Source organism: Phoxinus phoxinus (assembly GCF_949152265.1).
Source record: "Phoxinus phoxinus genome assembly, chromosome: 10".
NCBI lineage: Eukaryota > Metazoa > Chordata > Actinopteri > Cypriniformes > Leuciscidae > Phoxinus > Phoxinus phoxinus.
The window spans coordinates 1,742,809-1,768,537 of record NC_136885.1 but is presented as its reverse complement, the minus strand read 5'-3'; the positions used below and the strand labels follow the sequence as shown (position 1 = coordinate 1,768,537).

The following is a 25,729-nucleotide window of genomic DNA, read 5'->3' as shown; positions in this document are numbered from 1 at the left end:
TTTCCTCCTCCTCCTCCTCACTTAGGCCTCAGATTTATCAATGAAATGGTTTTGGTAGATGTGAATATCAAATATAGGGAACGTTAGCCATAGATTTCCTTTTAGACTTAATGTAAAATTAATTGAACCTTTTTAAATCTAAGCAGAAACTCAATTGCTATCATATATATTGTTACATCAAACCCCTAATGTCTTTATAATGGACCCTGATCTATTGTGCTCTTGCTACATGACGATCTATAATAGCAGAAAATAACATAATTTCACTGGCGGCTCCAACTCAACAGATTCCTGAACTTTACAATGCTCATGTTCAGGTCAAGCTCAGAGCGCGCCACATGTCCGACCAACTCTGCAGATCTGCAGGACCTCTTCCACCGCATTTCAAGGGAGGACCAGCTGATGACACGGCTGCCAGTGGGGCTTCTTTCCCTTAAATCCCCCGTCACTAGCACTGGTGCTGGACACCCCAGTCCTCTCTTCCCCAGTCCAGACAGTTTTGTACATGGCAGCGGGTCCTGGCCATAGTCCAGTGAGACGTGTGCTGAGTGTCAAACCCGAGCAGGATCTGCGTGGGTAAGGCTGTGCTCAGATCAGCCGGAGGAGAGAGACGAGATCATTAGGGACGGGAGGCTGTCGACTGAACACAAGTATTGAAGGTTGGTTTAAAAAAGTTAGTATTTAAGTAACATTTGGAGAAAGGGTGACAGTCAGCTATGGCTCGCTGTGATCAACATTAATAAGATCATGATGTGGGCAGCTTCACTGTCATTGTAGTAACATGTGGATCTAGAGCTGGACCTCTGCCCAGCATATTTCACAAAGATCAGAACCACTGAAACCCAATACATCACATCTAAATCTACAAAACCAGCAGATCGTTTTCAAACTCACATGCGGTCGCTATATGGTGTGTGAGCGGGCCTGAGAGTTGTCTGCTAGAACAGTAAAACCCCATGGCATGCTGGGAATCTGTGTTATTGTGCCTATGGAGAATAGTTCACGACACTTACCTGACCGACAGTGACATGCAGTCGACCTCAGTTATTGGGGAGCCACTGAAGCAACAACCATGTGATCGTCACCCAGTTCAAGTCTACCATCCAGTCCCAGTTATTACATTATAAATACTGAGATCTTGTTTTAGTCTGCATAGTAATCTCAGTGACTTCCGACAGTTTACAATGAACACATTAATAACCTAATCATTCTGCAGCCGTGTGCCATCAGTTCATCTTCTTCAAGCTCAATGTCAACCTTCCAAAATAACTTTGAATATTCACAACTTTCAAAGAAAATCATATCTAAATAGAAAATGTTAGTTTGTTTGTTCTCTGTGTTTACTTGCCCAGCCACCCGGTATAGGGAATAACATCACAGAGGTTTTAAACAGTCCTCAGTTTAACTTCATTTAGCTCAAATCTCTGCAGCCGAGGAGGAGGTGTAGGGAAGTGAGCCGAACGGCCATTTACAATCTGTGTATTAAATGTGTCACTGAAGTCACTCAGTCCGTCATGTTGATGTTGTAAGAACTGTGTGTGGTCCTTCCCTCTGTGTGTCCTGAGAAGGCTTGAGAGCATTAGAGGGGTTCGGGTGTTTGGATGGGGAATAACAATATGCACCGCTTAACTTACAATCAACCAGTTAACGGACTCTTGTCTATGTCTACGCAACTATGTTACATCATTGAAAAAGCAACCACACAAATGCAAAAATAAAATCTTGTTCTGAAATGTATTTATCTTATTTGAACAGTAAGCCTAATTTAGGCTAGCGTGAATGTCAGCGTTACACAACAGGACTCAGAACTGGAGTTAACAGATGTCTTTATAACATTTCTGCAGTTCAGATATAATAAAGCGCTGGGTGCTAATCCCTCTTCTGAAGTCACTTTACAGACACATCTGTTCATAGTTTTCAATCACATAGATTAACATATACAGTATATATGAAATGTGGGAAAAGACTACACATATTTCCCAGTATAGTCATCCACTCCCCTTCAGGCCAAACTGTGAAACTCTTCAATGATGAATGACCCAGTCTGCACACTCCACTATAGGCTCACTTAACATCACAATCAGAAATACTTTATTGATCTTTATTGATGCTATTGATAACCCGGGGGACAATTCTTGTGTCACAGTTGATGTGCACATCAAGACATTTGAAGTGTGTATGTCAGGTTACATTTTTTTTTTTTTGATATATTAAATAAGGTTTAGATGTCGGAGTGAAAATGTAATTATCAGTCAAATTATTACTGTAACTCCCCTACAATAAGCTTTATAGCCATTTCTGTCAAGATCATATTTTTAAAACGCAGCTGAGCTGTGACGTCATATGAGGGAGACGTGCCAACACAGTTCTATTGAAGTATGGAGAGTTTTGAGTCTGAGGAGATCCACAATCCCCCTCAAACCTACGATGGCCCACAACCATACAATTTTGAGCCTCCCAGGCGGGAGACAGATGAGGAGCCAAACAGAAATGTAAATAATTCCTATCGAAGAAACATAAATATCTGGTGTGAAGAAGAAGCAGTGGAGAGTTGGTCAGGTGTCTGGTATAAGCATAGGCATAACTTAGTGGAACGGTATTCGTATTGAGCCGAAACGGTATGGGCGTCACGGTTCGGTGCATGAATATACACGGAGAATACACAGTATAAAAATAAATTAAACTCGCGTGCAAATTAATGAATGCAGCAGAACTACTGTTAGATACGCGGGTTATTTAGGGACACCTAATCTGTAGCTCCGCCTCAGCTCTGAAGCTCCGGCTATAATGAACAGGCTGCAATCGATGTCAATATTGCAATACTGGAATATGTTGGTGTGGGTGTCACATAAAATTATATGTGGATTTAACATGTACAGTTACTGAATTAGTGTGAGGGACATCTGATTAATAGGAAAATGTTGATTTCATTACAAATATATTTTATAATCATATTCAGAGAGCTCTCATAGTGTCCATAACGGGGTTGAAGACTAATAGTGCCCATATCTTAAAATAATTACCAATAATAATAATAATAGGGATTTGATGCCTGAGGTGGGAAAATATGTTTTTAAATGTTGTTTAAATATGTAATTAATGTTGTGGGATGTTCAGAAAAGTAATACATATTGGTAAAAAACCCAAAATTGTGTCCAAATCGTACTGGTTTCGTGGATTGACTCATAATCATAATGCTTTGTGAATTTGATACTGGAGAATAAAACTTGTTGCTGTTGTGAATGTTGTTCAAGTTTTATATTTAGTAATTTTATTGTTTTGCTGCTGTGACATGGTTAATAAAGTTCTAAAAACGTTTTTTTTTTTTTTTTACAAAGTTAGCAATGTCCTCCCGGTATTCCTGATCGTTCCCTTCCGATACACGTCCAGTGATGTCATCAGAGGACTTCTGCAGCTGTTAGTGTGTCTGAAGTCTGATGTGTACTGGGTGAAAAGAACAGGAGCGAGCGCTGAGCCCTGTGGGACCCCGTGCAGCACCAGCACATCACACACACACTTCTGCTGCCGCACACACTGCGGTCTGTCAGTGAGAGAGCTGATGCACACCAGCACATCACACACACACTTCTGCTGCCGCACACACTGTGGTCTGTCAGTGAGAGAGCTGATACACACCAGCACATCACACACACACTTCTGCCACCGCACACACTGCGGTGTGTCAGTGAGAGAGCTGATGCACACCAGCACATCACACACACACTTCTGCTGCCGCACACACTGTGGTCTGTCAGTGAGAGAGCTGATACACACCAGCACATCACACACACACTTCTGCCGCCACACACACTGTGGTGTGTCAGTGAGAGAGCTGATGCACACCAGCACATCACACACACACTTCTGCTGCCGCACACACTGCGGTCTGTCAGTGAGAGAGCTGATACACACCAGCACATCACACACACAGTTCTGCCGCCGCACACACTGCGGTCTGTCAGTGAGAGAGCTGATGCACACCAGCACATCACACACACACTTCTGCCACCGCACACACTGCGGTGTGTCAGTGAGAGAGCTGATGCACACCAGCACATCACACACACACTTCTGCCGCCACACACACTGCGGTGTGTCAGTGAGAGAGCTGATACACACCAGCACATCACACACACACTTCTGCTGCCGCACACACTGTGGTCTGTCAGTGAGAGAGCTGATACACACCAGCACATCACACACACACTTCTGCCGCCACACACACTGTGGTGTGTCAGTGAGAGAGCTGATGCACACCAGCACATCACACACACACTTCTGCCGCCGCACACACTGCGGTCTGTCAGTGAGAGAGCTGATGCACACCAGCACATCACACACACACTTCTGCTGCCGCACACACTGTGGTCTGTCAGTGAGAGAGCTGATACACACCAGCACATCACACACACACTTCTGCCACCGCACACACTGCGGTGTGTCAGTGAGAGAGCTGATGCACACCAGCACATCACACACACACTTCTGCCGCCGCACACACTGCGGTGTGTCAGTGAGAGAGCTGATACACACCAGCACATCACACACACACTTCTGCCACCGCACACACTGCGGTGTGTCAGTGAGAGAGCTGATACACACCAGCACATCACACACACACTTCTGCCGCCGCACACACTGCGGTCTGTCAGTGAGAGAGCTGATGCACACCAGCACATCACACACACACTTCTGCTGCCGCACACACTGTGGTCTGTCAGTGAGAGAGCTGATACACACCAGCACATCACACACACACTTCTGCCACCGCACACACTGCGGTGTGTCAGTGAGAGAGCTGATGCACACCAGCACATCACACACACACTTCTGCTGCCGCACACACTGTGGTCTGTCAGTGAGAGAGCTGATACACACCAGCACATCACACACACACTTCTGCCGCCACACACACTGTGGTGTGTCAGTGAGAGAGCTGATGCACACCAGCACATCACACACACACTTCTGCTGCCGCACACACTGCGGTCTGTCAGTGAGAGAGCTGATACACACCAGCACATCACACACACAGTTCTGCCGCCGCACACACTGCGGTCTGTCAGTGAGAGAGCTGATGCACACCAGCACATCACACACACACTTCTGCCACCGCACACACTGCGGTGTGTCAGTGAGAGAGCTGATGCACACCAGCACATCACACACACACTTCTGCTGCCGCACACACTGCGGTCTGTCAGTGAGAGAGCTGATACACACCAGCACATCACACACACAGTTCTGCCGCCGCACACACTGCGGTCTGTCAGTGAGAGAGCTGATGCACACCAGCACATCACACACACACTTCTGCCGCCGCACACACTGCGGTCTGTCAGTGAGAGAGCTGATACACACCAGCACATCACACACACACTTCTGCCGCCACACACACTGTGGTGTGTCAGTGAGAGAGCTGATGCACACCAGCACATCACACACACACTTCTGCTGCCGCACACACTGCGGTCTGTCAGTGAGAGAGCTGATACACACCAGCACATCACACACACAGTTCTGCCGCCGCACACACTGCGGTCTGTCAGTGAGAGAGCTGATGCACACCAGCACATCACACACACACTTCTGCCGCCGCACACACTGCGGTCTGTCAGTGAGAGAGCTGATACACACCAGCACATCACACACACAGTTCTGCCGCCGCACACACTGCGGTCTGTCAGTGAGAGAGCTGATACACACCAGCACATCACACACACACTTCTGCCGCCGCACACACTGCGGTGTGTCAGTGAGAGAGCTGATACACACCAGCACATCACACACACACTTCTGCCGCCTCACACACTGCGGTGTGTCAGTGAGAGAGCTGATACACACCAGCACATCACACACACACTTCTGCCGCCGCACACACTGCGGTGTGTCAGTGAGAGAGCTGATGCACACCAGCACATCACACACACACTTCTGCCGCCGCACACACTGCGGTCTGTCAGTGAGAGAGCTGATGCACACCAGCACATCACACACACACTTCTGCCGCCTCACACACTGCGGTGTGTCAGTGAGAGAGCTGATACACACCAGCACATCACACACACACTTCTGCCGCCTCACACACTGCGGTGTGTCAGTGAGAGAGCTGATACACACCAGCACATCACACACACACTTCTGCCGCCTCACACACTGCGGTGTGTCAGTGAGAGAGCTGATACACACCAGCACATCACACACACACTTCTGCCGCCTCACACACTGCGGTGTGTCAGTGAGAGAGCTGATACACACCAGCACATCACACACACACTTCTGCCACCGCACACACTGCGGTGTGTCAGTGAGAGAGCTGATACACACCAGCACATCACACACACACTTCTGCCGCCTCACACACTGCGGTGTGTCAGTGAGAGAGCTGATACACACCAGCACATCACACACACACAGTTCTGCCGCCTCACACACTGCGGTCTGTCAGTGAGAGAGCTGATACACACCAGCACATCACACACACACTTCTGCCGCCGCACACACTGCGGTGTGTCAGTGAGAGAGCTGATACACACCAGCACATCACACACACACAGTTCTGCCGCCTCACACACTGCGGTCTGTCAGTGAGAGAGCTGATACACACCAGCACATCACACACACACAGTTCTGCCGCCGCACACACTGCGGTGTGTCAGTGAGAGAGCTGATACACACCAGCACATCACACACACACTTCTGCCGCCACACACACTGCGGTGTGTCAGTGAGAGAGCTGATACACACCAGCACATCACACACACACTTCTGCCGCCTCACACACTGCGGTGTGTCAGTGAGAGAGCTGATACACACCAGCACATCACACACACACTTCTGCCGCCACACACACTGCGGTCTGTCAGTGAGAGAGCTGATACACACCAGCACATCACACACACACTTCTGCCGCCGCACACACTGCGGTGTGTCAGTGAGAGAGCTGATACACACCAGCACATCACACACACAGTTCTGCCGCCACACACACTGCGGTGTGTCAGTGAGAGAGCTGATACACACCAGCACATCACACACACAGTTCTGCCGCCACACACACTGCGGTCTGTCAGTGAGAGAGCTGATACACACCAGCACATCACACACACACTTCTGCCGCCGCACACACTGCGGTGTGTCAGTGAGAGAGCTGATACACACCAGCACATCACACACACACTTCTGCCGCCGCACACACTGCGGTGTGTCAGTGAGAGAGCTGATGCACACCAGCACATCACACACACACTTCTGCCGCCACACACACTGCGGTCTGTCAGTGAGAGAGCTGATACACACCAGCACATCACACACACAGTTCTGCCGCCGCACACACTGCGGTGTGTCAGTGAGAGAGCTGATACACACCAGCACATCACACACACACTTCTGCCGCCGCACACACTGCGGTCTGTCAGTGAGAGAGCTGATGCACACCAGCACATCACACACACACTTCTGCTGCCGCACACTGCGGTGTGTCAGTGAGAGAGCTGATGCACACCAGCACATCACACACACACTTCTGCCGCCACACACACTGTGGTGTGTCAGTGAGAGAGCTGATGCACACCAGCACATCACACACACACTTCTGCCGCCGCACACACTGCGGTGTGTCAGTGAGAGAGCTGATACACACCAGCACATCACACACACACTTCTGCCGCCTCACACACTGCGGTGTGTCAGTGAGAGAGTTGATGCACACCAGCACATCACACACACACTTCTGCCGCCACACACACTGTGGTCTGTCAGTGAGAGAGCTGATACACACCAGCACATCACACACACACTTCTGCCGCCTCACACACTGCGGTCTGTCAGTGAGAGAGCTGATACACACCAGCACATCACACACACACTTCTGCCGCCACACACACTGCGGTCTGTCAGTGAGAGAGCTGATACACACCAGCACATCACACACACACTTCTGCCGCCTCACACACTGCGGTCTGTCAGTGAGAGAGCTGATACACACCAGCACATCACACACACACTTCTGCCACCGCACACACTGCGGTGTGTCAGTGAGAGAGCTGATACACACCAGCACATCACACACACTTCTGCCGCCTCACACACTGCGGTGTGTCAGTGAGAGAGCTGATACACACCAGCACATCACACACACTTCTGCCGCCACACACACTGCGGTGTGTCAGTGAGAGAGTTGATGCACACCAGCACATCACACACACACTTCTGCCGCCACACACACTGTGGTCTGTCAGTGAGAGAGCTGATACACACCAGCACATCACACACACACTTCTGCCGCCACACACACTGCGGTCTGTCAGTGAGAGAGCTGATACACACCAGCACATCACACACACACTTCTGCCGCCTCACACACTGCGGTCTGTCAGTGAGAGAGCTGATACACACCAGCACATCACACACACACTTCTGCCGCCTCACACACTGCGGTCTGTCAGTGAGAGAGCTGATACACACCAGCACATCACACACACAGTTCTGCCGCCACACACACTGCGGTGTGTCAGTGAGAGAGCTGATACACACCAGCACATCACACACACACTTCTGCCGCCTCACACACTGCGGTCTGTCAGTGAGAGAGCTGATACACACCAGCACATCACACACACACTTCTGCCGCCACACACACTGCGGTCTGTCAGTGAGAGAGCTGATACACACCAGCACATCACACACACACTTCTGCCGCCTCACACACTGCGGTCTGTCAGTGAGAGAGCTGATACACACCAGCACATCACACACACACTTCTGCCGCCGCACACACTGTGGTCTGTCAGTGAGAGAGCTGATACACACCAGCACATCACACACACACTTCTGCCGCCGCACACACTGTGGTCTGTCAGTGAGAGAGCTGATACACACCAGCACATCACACACACACTTCTGCCGCCGCACACACTGCGGTCTGTCAGTGAGAGAGCTGATGCACACCAGCACATCACACACACACTTCTGCCGCCACACACACTGCGGTCTGTCAGTGAGAGAGCTGATACACACCAGCACATCACACACACACTTCTGCCGCCACACACACTGCGGTCTGTCAGTGAGAGAGCTGATGCACACCAGCACATCACACACACACTTCTGCCGCCACACACACTGCGGTCTGTCAGTGAGAGAGCTGATACACACCAGCACATCACACACACACTTCTGCCGCCGCACACACTGTGGTCTGTCAGTGAGAGAGCTGATACACACCAGCACATCACACACACACTTCTGCCGCCGCACACACTGCGGTCTGTCAGTGAGAGAGCTGATACACACCAGCACATCACACACACACTTCTGCCGCCACACACACTGCGGTCTGTCAGTGAGAGAGCTGATGCACACCAGCACATCACACACACACTTCTGCCGCCACACACACTGCGGTCTGTCAGTGAGAGAGCTGATACACACCAGCACATCACACACACACTTCTGCCGCCGCACACACTGTGGTCTGTCAGTGAGAGAGCTGATACACACCAGCACATCACACACACACTTCTGCCGCCGCACACACTGCGGTCTGTCAGTGAGAGAGCTGATGCACACCAGCACATCACACACACACTTCTGCCGCCACACACACTGCGGTCTGTCAGTGAGAGAGCTGATACACACCAGCACATCACACACACACTTCTGCCGCCGCACACACTGCGGTCTGTCAGTGAGAGAGCTGATACACACCAGCACATCACACACACACTTCTGCCGCCGCACACACTGCGGTCTGTCAGTGAGAGAGCTGATGCACACCAGCACATCACACACACACTTCTGCCGCCACACACACTGCGGTCTGTCAGTGAGAGAGCTGATACACACCAGCACATCACACACACACTTCTGCTGCCGCACACACTGCGGTCTGTCAGTGAGAGAGCTGATACACACCAGCACATCACACACACACTTCTGCCGCCGCACACACTGCGGTGTGTCAGTGAGAGAGCTGATGCACACCAGCACATCACACACACACTTCTGCCGCCACACACACTGCGGTGTGTCAGTGAGAGAGCTGATACACACCAGCACATCACACACACACTTCTGCTGCCGCACACACTGTGGTCTGTCAGTGAGAGAGCTGATGCACACCAGCACATCACACACACACTTCTGCCGCCACACACACTGCGGTCTGTCAGTGAGAGAGCTGATACACACCAGCACATCACACACACACTTCTGCCGCCGCACACACTGCGGTGTGTCAGTGAGAGAGCTGATGCACACCAGCACATCACACACACACTTCTGCCGCCGCACACACTGCGGTCTGTCAGTGAGAGAGCTGATGCACACCAGCACATCACACACACACTTCTGCCGCCGCACACACTGCGGTGTGTCAGTGAGAGAGCTGATGCACACCAGCACATCACACACACACTTCTGCCGCCACACACACTGCGGTCTGTCAGTGAGAGAGCTGATACACACCAGCACATCACACACACACTTCTGCCGCCACACACACTGCGGTCTGTCAGTGAGAGAGCTGATACACACCAGCACATCACACACACACTTCTGCCGCCGCACACACTGCGGTCTGTCAGTGAGAGAGCTGATGCACACCAGCACATCACACACACACTTCTGCCGCCACACACACTGCGGTGTGTCAGTGAGAGAGCTGATACACACCAGCACATCACACACACACTTCTGCCGCCACACACACTGCGGTCTGTCAGTGAGAGAGCTGATACACACCAGCACATCACACACACACTTCTGCCGCCGCACACACTGTGGTCTGTCAGTGAGAGAGCTGATACACACCAGCACATCACACACACACTTCTGCCGCCGCACACACTGCGGTGTGTCCGTGAGAGAGCTGACACACACCAGCACATCACACACACACTTCTGCCGCCGCACACACTGCGGTGTGTCAGTGAGAGAGCTGATGCACACCAGCACATCACACACACACTTCTGCCGCCACACACACTGTGGTCTGTCAGTGAGAGAGCTGATGCACACCAGCACATCACACACACACTTCTGCCGCCGCACACACTGCGGTCTGTCAGTGAGAGAGCTGATACACACCAGCACATCACACACACACTTCTGCCGCCGCACACACTGCGGTCTGTCAGTGAGAGAGCTGATGCACACCAGCACATCACACACACACTTCTGCCGCCGCACACACTGCGGTCTGTCAGTGAGAGAGCTGATACACACCAGCACATCACACACACACTTCTGCCGCCTCACACACTGCGGTCTGTCAGTGAGAGAGCTGATGCACACCAGCACATCACACACACACTTCTGCCGCCACACACACTGCGGTCTGTCAGTGAGAGAGCTGATGCACACCAGCACATCACACACACACTTCTGCCGCCGCACACACTGCGGTGTGTCAGTGAGAGAGCTGATACACACCAGCACATCACACACACACTTCTGCCGCCTCATACACTGCGGTGTGTCAGTGAGAGAGCTGATACACACCAGCACATCACACACACACTTCTGCCGCCTCATACACTGCGGTGTGTCAGTGAGAGAGTTGATACACACCAGCACATCACAAACTAAAGAGAAAAGAGAGAAAAACCAAATTGAATAACAAAAATAAAGTATTAGATCAAAACAATCTGAAAAAGGCGTGAATACTTTTTTTTGCGCAAACACATAATTTACCACTTTATTTACAAAATATTAATCTCCAACGCGCGTTCACGCAACAACGTCTGCTCTGCTCTCGTGAACGCGCGTCTCTGTTTGCGTCTCTCTCTCTCTCTCTCTCTCTCGTCACAAATAGAAAGTGAAACTGCTCATGCACTGTTTGCTCAAGGTGAGTGTTTGATCAAGGTGAGTGTTCATGATGTGACTTTCTCATATTAATATGAATCTCTGGTGGACAATTTACGTGATTGTTTCACTTCAATGTTTCCTTTGTGTTTCGTGATGTTTGTGATTCTTCAGAAGTTTAGCTTATGTGTAAACATTCATAGGCCAATTCACACAAACACGTTTTTTTTTTTTTTTTTTTTTTACATCGCATCAGTGTCTGTCCGGGTTTGTTTTCTTTTTCACCCGAACATGTTCAATCAGCGTTTCTACTGAGTTTCCTTTGTGTCTTTTTTATTCAATCAAACATACTGGCCCTCATTTATCAATCTTGCGTCGAAACGGGCGTATATGTTGGCGTAAGATTATGCTTTCACTCCTCTCACCGCCTGATTTATGAAGCTGTGCGTAGGCCTACCTTTGAAATTCAGGTGTAGGCCTACGCAATAGGACTACCTGCCTCTTGATAAATGCCGCGGGTGAAAACGATCTGAGAGTGAGGAGTTGTCGTCATGGTACAGAGCCCCTCCCCTCGACCTCACCCTCTCCGCCATGTTGGCAGGATTCCGGCGGCAAAACATGATTGTTTATGTGTGTCGTTAACTCGGTAGTAGAGGAGGTTCTCGCTAGTCCGCACTGGTTAACCATGCCTGGAAGTCACTGCTGCGTTAAAATTCAGCTTTGATCACAGGAATCATTTGTTTTAAAATAGAACATTTAAAATTTAAATAATATTTCACAATATTACTGTTTTTACAGCATTTTTGACCAAACAAATGCAGCCTTGGTTAGCAGAAAAGACTTCAAATCTTACCGACATATATATAATTTATTTTGTATAAATATATATGCAGTTAATTAGTCAGTTTGGTCAAGAAGTGTCTGCTAAATGTAATTACAACACACTAAAACGCATGTGAAGAAACTTAACGTTACCTTTGCCAGTACAACCCTGTTTTCACCACCGGAAGGCTTGTAGATGGCCAAGTCCTGCACCCAGCCACAGCAGAAAGCCTCGTAACTTTCCAAAGACTTGTGGCTTTTAAACTCCTGCATTGTGTAGTAACTTACACCAAAAACAAGATAATTCACGATGTCCATATATGTACATGGAGGTAAATGGTCCAGGTCTCGTATGGGTCGATATTTTGGATGCCTGAGAGCTTGTCCAAATACCGCTGTTTTGCGCTCGGTGTAAGCTTGTTCCTGTAAGGTCCCTTTTCTTTTAACTTATCTCTTTGCATTGCTTTACTTTTATTAATTTTCTTTATTGTAATTGTAGATCCGTCTCTGTCCCGCTGAAATATAAAATGCTAGGGTGAGTAAATCATGAATGTTTATTCGCGCCTCTGTGAATTTCTGAAGGCGTTGCCCCTGGCAACCGATAGCGTCTCCTACCGTCATGGCCGACCGTGTCAGACCCCGCCCATATTGGCATGTGACTCCTCATTCTCAATATATTCACGTCTCCGCCTCCCCCACGCCATCATTTTACGCCATGGACACACGGAAGACGGCAAAGAGGAGAAACTTCTCCGGTGGAAATCCAGTTTAAATCGCTGGTTGGTTGAGCAGATTACCTATCACAATGCATTATTTTACAGCACGTGTTTTGAAACTATTAGCTTTGAATTTCGCATGACGTCACATGTGATGGGGTGTACAATAGTGATGATGATGTGAATAATTGCATGACAATTTGTAATATTCTTCTTAATAGTATTATGGTTTTGATTATTAATGACGCTTATTGTTATTTAGAAGAAGAATGTCTTTGTTATTATTATTATTATTTTAAAGAAGAATGTCATTTTTATTATTTTGTCAGTCTGAATTATTTGTTGGTCATTGAAAGCCTTTCATTCCTGAACCCAGTCCGTGCGCACCTGCCGGGCTTAACTCACAAAAACAAACACTGAAGTTTATCATTTCTATGTTGTTGTTTTTTTACAGTGGGTCATAATATATCATATCTTTAGTTTGTCAGTGCGTTTTGTGGTGTTAGGAATTGTTTTTCTGTGCATTTCAGCACTAACTCAAACCGTGCGTACATGTACACCACCTCCTGAGCTGGCGTAGGATTTGAGCGTGCCGTACGCCAACGTCCATATTGATAAATCGAAAAGTCACCGTGGTTTTGGGTGTACGCTGGAAATTTGGTGTACGCACTTTTCATAAATGAGGGCCAGTGTGTTTGAGAGTAAAACTCTATATCTACCAACCAGGATGGAAGGCCCTTTCCTATTGGTCACCCTGGGTCGAAGTGAGGTTACGAGCGTATGGGACGCTCAGGGTTCGGTTAAGCACTAGTAGAAATGGTGTTGGGAGTTTCCGGTTAGAGAAACTGGAGCGAGAGAGAGTGTCCCAGCAGAAGGGTTTTATTTGGATTATTTCTGCATGTATGAAGTATTACAGGCATTTACCTGTGGGTATGTGGGGTCTATAATCAACAGAGAGAACAAAATACAATATAAATTTGCTAGTATAAACAGTATTACAGATAGCATAAAGAATAGTCACTATACAAAACAGAAGTAATAGTAAATCAGGTTATTACATGTTAAATATTAGGTATTATCTGTAAACCATAGGTTAGCATTGCTTTGGTAAAGTGTATTCAAGTATTTAGAATCTAAATATATAGCATAAAGAATTTAGCTTACATATCTGAATTATACTGCAGAACATAAACAACTGAACAGTATCAAACTAGTTTCAATTTGACTTTACATGGACTTGTATAGCAATGCAATTCACACGGAAATATAATTATTCCAATTACTAGTCTAACTAGTACATTTCACAGATGACAGTGCCAGAATACACAGAATATTAAAGTTCGAACAGCATAGAATGTAAAACAGAGAACTTACTTCTTAATCAATCACTCACGGGAACAACAACAGGCAACAGTCCGCTTTGTGTAAGAAAGCAAGTCAGTCTCTCCACATGTACATTGACTGCCCTCTGATACTAGTTCAGACGTATCCTGACTTGTCCATGCCCGTGCAAGCACCAACAAAGTCACATACATAAATATACCTCAAGGGGGCAGTGTTGGGCTTTCCTACAGAGGTTGGCCACGCCCACTACTTTACATGCACTGCAAATTATTTTATCAACTTCTTTATTTTTACGCCTTAAGAAGTGTTTTTTGCAATCTTTAAATTTTTTCAATTACAAAATAATTAGTTTTACTCTCAAACGCATTATGTTTGATTGAATAAAAAAGACACAAAGAAAACTCCATACGTTTCTCTGTGTCCGTTATTTTTCATAAAATTATAAATCTAACGGTCGACTTATTTGTGTGTGAAAAGGCCCAATGAGCTTGAGTTAACGCAGTCACATGATCCTTTTTCTCATCAGATTCTCCTGCAGCTTCATCATGGCTGACCCACAAGCATCCAGAGATGGAGATTTGTCTCCAGGATGCAGGTACTTTCAACAAACACTGTTAAATATTGAAAAAAGTTGTTTCTGTGTGAAACAGTACACACACACACACACACACACACACACACACACACACACACACACACACACACACATCAAAGGAAGTTTACAGAAAAAATATGATTTTTTTGCCTATTTTTGTTTTGAAACTAACATGAAATATTAAATAAAAAGATCATTGTTTCCTCAAAGTAGTTTTTGCTGCAGGATGAATGTAATCACAGTAATGTAAAGGATTAAACTGGATCTGTTCTCTGTCCAGTTCAGTCCAGCAGAAGAGCTCAAGCCCAGAGTCCAGCTGTGTGTCTGTGAAGAGTAACCGCTCTATGGATCAGCCAATGCACTTTAAGAGTGGAGACAAACGGCCGGATCTCAGGTATATCATTTCTATAAAAGATGTGCTTATAATATGACACTTTTGAATTAGACGTATAATTTAATGATTTATAATGATTTGTTGACCGCTTCACGGCGTCTGGTCAGAACAGTGATGTTTCACAGCAAGAGCGTCACTAGAGTACAGTACGGTGGGTTATCTTTAAAGCTAAGCTAAACATTGCTCTCTGTAGTCGATGAGCCGTCGTCCTCCATTGTGCCTTTGGAAAGAGTCATGTGATTTTATAATTCTGTAGTTGATTTCAATTAGTTTGTTTTGAATTCCTAATTCCTAATATTACCGGTTTTCTCAGTCGCTTTGGTACAATTGTTGAATCATGAAAAAGAGTTAATTTATCACAATAATTGTAATCAAAGTTTGAAACACAGTGTAAAACAGTTACAGACATTAAAGCAAAAGTACACAAGATTTATGTGGTCTTTTATAAGTCTGTATTCTTTATAAACCAGTTCAGTCCAGCAGAAGAGCTCAAGCCCAGAGTCCAGCTGTGTGTCTGTGAAGAGTGACCGCTCTATGGATCCACCAGAGTTTAAGAGTGGAGACAAACGGCCGGATCTCAGGTATATCATTTCTCTAAAAGTTATGTTTATAGTATTTTATTTTTATGAAATTGCTAATATACAGCAGTGTAATGAGTTACAATCCTGTAAGTTTCGGTCTATTAATGATCATCATTGTGCTCTTGTGTAAAGCTCTATGTAATATATTGTTAATAGATTCACACACTGTAAACGCTGTTGGTCTGTTACTCAGTTAATGGCACAATCACATCAATATCAGTGTGTCTGATTCTTTACCCTCTTCATTCTGATTTAAGGGCAAATCTTCCATCCAGACCAGTTAAAAACACAACTGTGTTCATGCCCGTGATTCAACCACAAGACTTTAATGAAAGCTTGTGTCCTGGTTTCAGGTAAAATGCAGGACTTTTGTTGCTGTTGATTAATTTTAGGTGCAATGCACATCACACATCACTCAAACACATGATTAATGATTGACTGTTCACGAAGACCCGCCCCCTTTAGTTACTGTTGCTATGTCCGACACGCCATTCTGCTCTCACACACTCCATGTTCTCACGCAGTGAAAAACACACTCGGAGCAGAGAGACACTGACAACACACCGCCAGACAGGACACACCAGCTGACTTTTCATATGAAACAAAGTCTCAACTTTCAAATGTAAACAATAAATAGCGTTTTGTGTCTCTTTAGTGTGTGTGACAGATCGCTGTAGAGCGTCAGTTAAAGCCGCTCGTGAACCGATCATCTCTTCCTTAGTTCATTTATAACATCAAATAAACATGAATGAACATCAGAAGCAATGTTCAGTACACACTCCGCTTTTCAAGTTCAAATCCACTGACGTTAATCTACTAAATCTCCTGACTGCTTTGTCGGACAAAAATGGCGGATTACGATTGGTCAGATCGCCTGTAAATCAAACTCCCTGCGACGGGAGAATTGAAACATTTCAGAAACCTAATGATGTTCTGTGTCCCACTTAGGGATGCGCAGTAAACTGGTACTGCAAAAATACCGCTATATATTATATTTCTAACGGTACAATATCATAATTTTGTTAAATTCGGTATTTGATGCGCTGCTGTTTCGAAGTTCACCGCTAGGCGGCAGTGCGCTACCCAAACTAACGCGAAACCGGCAAACGGTGACAACGGAGGAACACGATGGATCAAACCGATCAAACAGAGGAAGCTAATTCTACACGCCCCACATTAATAAATAGAGAGCAGTAGGAGTGAAATATGGCATTACTCTGGCTACTAAAGTAATGAGAAAGGTGAAGCAAGAGTCCTCAATGCTCCACTATGCAAACGGGAGACAACGCATCAAATCTGCCTCAGCGCTTGTCACTCGCTCATCCTGACTTGTTCAAAGAGTTCAGAGATCGGCCGGCGAGTCCATCATTCAACTGATTTAATTTAGACTTTTATTCACAACACTGATCAGCGCACATAAGTTACATAAGAGCTTATCAATTAAATATGATAACACGAAAGCTCAAATGTGCTTGACACGCTAGAACCAATGAAGTTCAGGTCTCAACATTTGTGCACTTTCAAACAATCATATATTTATTGAATTTGAATTAATAAAGAAATCACTAATATTAATTTTAGTATTAGTGATCGTTAAATGAATGGCGTATTACTGCCGCTGTGGCGACCCCTAGAGGAATCAGAGAGAGAGAGAGAGTAATAGTAGACTAATATGAATATTACTAATATGAATGTTAGAATAACACGTTGCAATTAAGCTACATTTGTCAACATTCATTAGGTAACCTGACCTAACAGCAGGGCCGGATTAAGAGTTCTGAGGCCTCTGGGCACAATGACAATCACAATGACACCCCCAGCTACAGTAGCCGCACTTCCACCGCGGGAACTTTCCCCAGGAACTGGGACCTGTGGGCTGGGACTCGGTGTGTTTACACCGCAGGGTCTAAATGAAGTTCCGGGTAAATATTTCCCCCTCTGAAAGTCCCTGCTAGCGAGGTGGTACTTTTTCAAAGTTCAGGAACTTTCGGGGGCGGGACTTGTGTGCTGAACATGCTGATTGGTTGTGATCACGCCCCATTTTTATTGGATGACTCCACGCAGCATTCTAATTTAACCAGCATTTTTAAAACTCTATTGCGGTTCGTGGCTTCATGCAGTAAGAGTTGTCTGTCTGCAAATAGAATTTAATTTTTTTTAAAACACACACAGCTGGACCGAGGACGAGGTTCAGGCTTTATTAAGCGTATTTGTGGAAGAGGAAATTTTCAGCGCGTTCGTCCCAGCCGTCTCACGGTCAATGTACGTAATAGGCAGAGCAATATCAGTGCTCGTCTCCTTTCTGCCGTTTGTTAATTCCCTCGTTAGTAAACCAATACATCACAAACACAACTGCAGCACAGTTTGAATCTCCTCCATACTTATTATAAATGTGGCGCTCAAAACTGATTACTGTCCGTCACAGAGGAGGAGCCGTCGCGCACAGTTTATAATCTCCCGGTACTTTAGACCGCGGTGTAAACGCAGAAAGCAACCGGTCTGGGGCAAAAATAGTTCCTGGGAAAAAAGTTCCTGGGACAAATTGTTCCGGGTAATTTCGGTGGAAACGCGGCTAGTATGTGTATTTAACAGCATTGAAGAAAGTCATTAAATGATATGAAATATGAAAATAAAACACAACATACACTTCACTGTATAAATTGTACATTGATTCTTATTAAAGCTACTATTAAAGTTCTCAGTCAAGAGTGAGGGATTTGCTCTTGTATATTGTTGTTTTATTAACAGGGATAGTTCTCCAAATTTTTTTAATTGTCTTCATTTAGCCTACTCTCTCAAGCCGTTTCAAACCCGAATAAGTCTTCCTCTTCTGTTGAAAATAAAAGTTATTTGGAAGAATGTGGGTAACCAAACAGTTACATGTATAGAACAACATTAGAGTGAGTAAATAATGACATCATTTTTATTTTTGGGTAACTATCCCTTTAAAGGTGCCATGTGTAATTGTCTGGCAAAAAAAATCAAGTCATACTCCACATTCCATACCAGATGGGGGCAGTATACCTCACATATCAAAATATGTGATGTAGGATATGGTATTTTATAAATCACACACTATAAATATGATAAAGAAGCAGAAACAGATAGTTGCAGTAAAGTAAGATATTTTAATAAGTTGAAGAAACAATAATGATTTGTGACACACACACACTCGATTTGCGCATCGCCATCATGTGTGTATTACAGGTAACGTTATTACATTGCTTCCTGATATCACGTGCGCAAACACAAATAACCTATATTTATATATATATATATTTATACTACAGGGCCGTTGAATGCTTGTATCTGATAACCGTGAAGCTCTTGTAATTATTACTTTACCCAACCTCTCCATGTCGAGTGATGCAGTAAACATCAGACAGCGCACGTGAACCAATCATCTCTAGGGGTCTCTTGCCAAAGGCTTCAGCCATCCTTCCGCTCTCTTCCCTGAATTGAAATGAAGTAGTGGGCTGTACTTTCCACACGATAGACATCAGGTTCAAGTACGCCCACAAGCCGTGCGAGTTATTCTTGTATTGCAGGTTGGCTGGTGGTTATGTGCCCCGCATACCGCCTCCCATGGCCGAAACTGGTATTACGACACCTGTCGGGCCGTGGCTAGTAATGCTAATGCTAATTAAGGTTGATATCTCTGCAGCACTATAACTTGACATTTTTTTAATGACATCATTGCCCTTATTTCTTCTCATTCTTTTGATGCGTGTAGCTCATTTTTGGGATATTTTTACCTCAATTTTTACACATGGCACCTTTAAGGACAAGCGGCTGCATGTTTACTATTAGGGCTACTGTCTCTTTAAGATCTGCACGCGACGAGTCTAATATACACACATTTGACAATCAGATTTTTTTTCTTATTTTTTTCTACTGTTCTTTCACTTTAGACATAACCAACTTTGTTTATGTAAACCTTGTGTGTATTTGACAGTATTAGAGCAATAAGACTCGAAAGATAACTTAGTCCAGTAACAGGCGCTGTTAGACAGGCTTTAGTGCATGTGCGCGTCGGGTGTAACGTTATTGCGCTCAGAAAAGTGCCGTTAGAACAGCGCATCAGCAGCGAATGACATGTTTAACCGGCAAGGCTTTAAAGCACATGCAAATAATTAATTTTTATGAACTACAGTGTCCCGTTCCTCTGCATTTCATGTGAATATACGTCGCGCTGTACAGTATGTTGAGATAAAGGCGCAAGAACTGCAAACTGATGGAATGCACGATCCTACGATATTTCTTCAAAAGCAGATCGTGGAGACATTTTAATCGTCCACGATCAAAAATCGTGATATCGCACACCCCTAATCTAATAATATTTGACGGTGCCCAGGGCCCCTTAGATGTCCTGGGCCCCTGGGCAAGTGCCCAGTTGCCCTAATGGTTAATCCGGCCCTGCCTAACAGTATTAGGAGCTGTCAAAAAATAAAGACTGAAAAGATGTGACGATATAAACACATTTTATTTTTTCCAAAAACAAAATTTAACGTGTTTCCTGTAGTTTTTTTTTGTTAGTACATTTTGATACATTTTGTTTGCACCATGTGAAAAAGACTGACAAGATATGAAGATATTAACTAGGAATGCAACGATACCATTTTTCAGAATCGATCCGATACCAGCGCAGTTTTTTCTTCTTAATCCAGTATAATTTCTATAACTGTTGAACTGATAATCACTCTTTTGTGTTAAACACAATCTACTTAATACAGAAAACTTCATTATAAAGAAAAACAACAAATAAAAAAAAAACATGATCATAATCTATGACAGAAATGCTATTATAAACTAGATTAGTGGATAATTCAGCAGTAAAATGTAGTCTAGAAAAATCACAAGTGCACAATAATTGTATTAAATCTGAACATGAAACAACATTTAGTGGGGAACAAATATGAGACAATAAGTGTAACAGTAAATTTGGTAAAACGTTACACATTGCTCTTTGTATTGTTGTAAAATACATTCTTGAAAAACAAGATAACAAAAATCAAAAAGATTAATTATTTTATATATTAGCCTTGGCCTACTATAAAATTGAGACATGTTTTAAACGTATAGCACAGCGGTTTAATGAGGCAGCAACATATGATAGATAGGACAGAACTAGAAAGGCTAATAATCGTTCATTACGTCACTGTATTATGATATGAAAGGCCCCAATACATATGCTGTGCGGCACAAAATGCTTATGCGTATCCCGAGCGCAGAATGATGCGCTTGAAGCAACACGAGTCACAGCAGCGCTTCGAGTCCGCATTAAAAAGTTCAAATCACAAAGGAAAGACATATTGATGCGTAGTGTATTATACAGTATCTATCTATCTATCTATCTATCTATCTATCTATGCAATAGTTTATTGAGCATTTTCTTTTAACAGTTTTAAATGTCAGTTACTGTGCGCGTGAAGAACAATAATGCTCTGACTCTTCTCCAGTGTTGTGAGAGACACCCGGTAGAAAGTAACATGATTAAGGTACAGCAATAAAGTCCAGCAAGATAAAGTTGTTTAATGCAAAACCAGAGACCTTCATCTACAGATCAAGTATAATTATAGTAACATTGAATGATCGTGGAGAGAGTTGTTCATCGTGTTGACTCGTAACCGAACGCGACGCTGCTTGATGCTGGATGGAGAATGACTGACAGCCGCAGCGGAGGGAAGAGTTTACGTGAACTTGAATTTAACGACTTAAATATTAATTTATATCTCACATTATACTATATAAGGGCTTCCGAACACTTATAATATAGTGCACGACAACTGTATGGTGCTTTATAATGTTTTTGTGCCTTTTGTTTAAAGGGGGTTTCAATGGTGTGTCATGTATTCAGAGTTGTTTACAGTGTTAAAGAGATGGATTCTCATGCTAATAATGGCCAAAGTTTGAAAAGTTATTTTGAACGAATAACAGAGAATTTCTGTGCTGAAAATCATACTTCCGGGTTGCAACACGTTTCGGCTGTTTTTTTCTATCGTAGATCTAATGACGTAGACCAGAGTGGAACTCCTTATAAGAGCATTGCTCTCGGAAAAGCGCGTTCACGCACACGTCGACCAGAGGAGCGACCATAGGGGGAGCGACGCGCTACTACCGGAAATCATCATCAGCAGCGCTAAATAGGAATGGTTGATGTCAAGAATGTCTCCAAAAAAGTGTGTTTTGGGATGTGAGGGAAAGTTTACCTTGTTCAGCTTCCCAAAGAACCCAGTGTTACTGGAACAGTGGATGCAGTTTGTGTTTCCGGGACAGCAAAGGAGTGTGGCAAGTGCGGTTTTGTGTTCTGGTCATTTCAGTGACGAATGTTTTATTAACAAGGCCCAGGTCGTCGCTGGATTTGCAAACCGGTTGCAATTAAAACCTGGCGCGGTCCCAGTGATAAAACACCCCATTCATGCAAGTACAACGGTATCAGATTTATTTCTTGTGCTGGAAATCCCCGCTGGACTCTATAGCTCCGCCCACGCCCAGAATCAAGGACCTCGGCTTTTTCCGGATAGAATCGGAAAGCTGTATTTTTATTTTATAAATATGATGAAACTAAAGACTTTTTGGAGATATGAAGGACGCACTATTACTCTATAGGTACTCAAGATTAACATGAGATTGACTGAAACTAAGTATTTTACCCCCCCTTTAACAATAGCACAGAATAGTATACGTACAATATCGGATTGGGATCGGCCTCGTCTGACCGATACCCGATCCGGCAAAAATGGCAGAATCGGAGCCGATACTGATACTGAATATCAGATCGGGGCATCCCTAATATTAACCTATTTTAATTGTATCATTTCAGGGTTTTTTTTAAATAAAAATTTAACCTACTGTATGTTTCCTGACTCGTTTTATTTTTATTTTTTTATTTTTTTACATTTTTGATACTTTTTGTTTGCACATTTGGTACTGCAGAATTTCAAGCAGTGTTTTTTAATAAAATTGTTTCAATTCGCTTAACTTTTGAGGCTGGTTATTTGTCACCTGTGGTATCGATTTAGTATCGCTACCGAGGTGTTAGATTCTGGTATCGTACCGAAGCCAAAATTGTGGTATCGAGCCATCCCTAATCCCACTATACAGCAAACAAATAATATATTTAGTAATATCCAGCGTCGCGTTAGTTCAGGCAGGACACGTCAGCCAAGCTCGCATCAGCTGATAGCCAGCGTTTCCTGACGTGTACCGATCCAGTGTCGACATCTATCACAGCGGCACATATAAACTCTCTCTCCTTCAGCGTCTCCTCCAGCGCATCGCTGCGCGCATTTAAACTCCCTCCTCCAACCCCAACTCCACCCAACTCAACTCTTAATCATTCTGACTATTCTTCCAGTACAGTTCAATACATTGCAAGCTTTTCTATCATGTATTTGTATTTTCACAACTCATGTAATTGAGGATTGTAATTATGTATACAGGTGTGGGAGTTTTGGTTAGAACAGAACCACACCGCCAACACTAACTGTGTGCTATAATTGTATTTATATACTTGGCGAAGTGGTCCTGACTGAATTATGGTTATTTCATTCTGTGACCTGTGTAATAATGTTGTATTTTAATCCTACAGCCACGACTCTAAACCTGCTGAAGTCCTCAACACATTGAGATCAAATCTGAGACAGAAGTTTGAGTGTGTGTGTGAGGGAATATCAAAGCAGGGAAACCCAACACTCCTGAACGAGATCTACACAGAGCTCTACATCACAGAGAGTGGAAGTGGAGAGATCAATAATGAGCATGAGGTGAGACAGATTGAGACACAGTCCAGGAGAGCAGAAGCAGAGGACACACCGATCAAATGCAGTGACATCTTTACACCTTTACCTGGACAAGACAAACCCATCAGAACTGTGCTGACAAAGGGAGTCGCTGGCATTGGAAAAACCGTCTCTGTGCAGAAGCTCATCCTGGACTGGGCTGAAGGGACAGAGAATCAGGACGTCCAGCTCATATTTCCACTGGCTTTCAGAGAGCTCAACGTGATGAAGGACAAAACACTCAGTCTTTCAGATCTTCTTCATCGCTTTTCCCCTGAAACCAAAGAACTGGACATATCCAGTGCTGAGTATAAAGTGCTGTTCATCTTTGACGGTCTGGATGAGTGTCGTCTGCCTCTGGATTTCCAGAGCGATGTGAGGTTGTGTGATGTGACTGAATCCGCCTCAGTGGACGAGCTGCTGGTGAACCTCATTGTGGGGAATCTGCTTCCCTCGTCTCTCATCTGGATCACCTCCAGACCAGCAGCAGCGGATCTCGTCCCCGCGGAGTGTGTCCATCGAGTGACAGAGGTACGAGGCTTCAGTGACACACAGAAGCAGGAATACTTCAGGAAGAGAATCAGTGATCGGCGTCTGGCCGACAGGATCATCTCACACCTGAAGTCCTCGAGGAGCCTCTTTATTATGTGCCACATCCCCGTGTTCTGCTGGATCTCAGCCACTGTTCTAGAGGAGATGTGCAGTGAAGCAGAGACAGGAGAGATTCCCAAGACTCTCACTCAGATGTACACACACTTCCTGATCATCAATCTGTTCCACTGTCTGAATGAACTGGGTGATCTTTCTCTAGTGGACGAAGCTAAACCTCATGCGTCTGGAGGATTACGTGATGTGAAACTCTCCTCGTCTCAGTGGTCAGCTTTAGTGTTTGTGTTGTTGTCCTCAGAGGAGACACTGCAGAGGTTTGACCTGAACAGCTTTATTGGAGGCAGAGATGATCGGTGAGTAACACTGAGTGCAATCATTACAGTCTAAAACATTATGAACAAAGAGAAACTCAGAGATCAGAGGTGTTTAAATCACGGGCACAGATTGATTTCTGGGATATTGTACATAGGGGTGTAAATCGGACAGTTCATCACGATACGATATCGATTCTCTCAGCCAGCGATACGATATTTGCTGATATCTCAAAAAATTATGCGATACGATTACGATTCGATTCGATTCAGGGCTATATCGATCGATTAATCGATATTTAGATATTATGTTCACACAACCAGTTACGTTTTTTATTAACTCTCCCAATTGGAACATTTACAACAGAAGAGGTCATTTGCAACATTTTCATAAATCATGTTTTTTTTTTTTTTTATTGTCAAGTCAAGAATATTTCTATAGCGCTTTTCACAATACAGATTGTATTACAGCAGCTTCACAGTATTAATTAAAATAATAATAAAACGTCCATGTTTGGTAATGCTGATCAATAGTATTATTGATTGATTCAATTAAATTGAATATTAAATTAATATTGAATATATATTGTGCATTCCAAGTAATATCAATCAAACTGCAGCTGGGATGTTTTGATTAATAATAATAATAAAAAAATAGGTAAATTACAAAATGAAAGTTAATTGAAAGTATGTTTTTATATATTAAAAGTTTGTTAAAAGCATTCACATTTCATGTTTCTGAGTTAAACAAAAGCAAGTAATTGGTATTAT

At 44.7% G+C, this 25,729-nt stretch overlaps 1 protein-coding gene across 4 annotated transcripts in view; it reads left to right on the top strand.

Moving 5' to 3' along the window:
* The window catches only part of LOC307005392 (NLR family CARD domain-containing protein 3-like), a 232,388-nt gene that overhangs the window by 146,188 nt on the left and 60,471 nt on the right, over window positions 1–25,729 (top strand). The window contains exons 3-6 of one of the 4 annotated variants that reach the window (XM_079625511.1): window positions 15,563–15,676; window positions 16,147–16,257; window positions 16,515–16,610; window positions 23,849–25,000. In XM_079625511.1, coding sequence (XP_079481637.1) covers window positions 15,563–15,676; window positions 16,147–16,257; window positions 16,515–16,610; window positions 23,849–25,000 — 1,473 coding nt within the window. Of the gene's footprint in view, window positions 1–15,211; window positions 15,283–15,562; window positions 15,677–16,146; window positions 16,258–16,514; window positions 16,611–23,848; window positions 25,001–25,729 lie in introns of those variants that run through there. The other 3 variants (XM_079625512.1, XM_079625515.1, XM_079625514.1) reach the window with 3 other exon arrangements.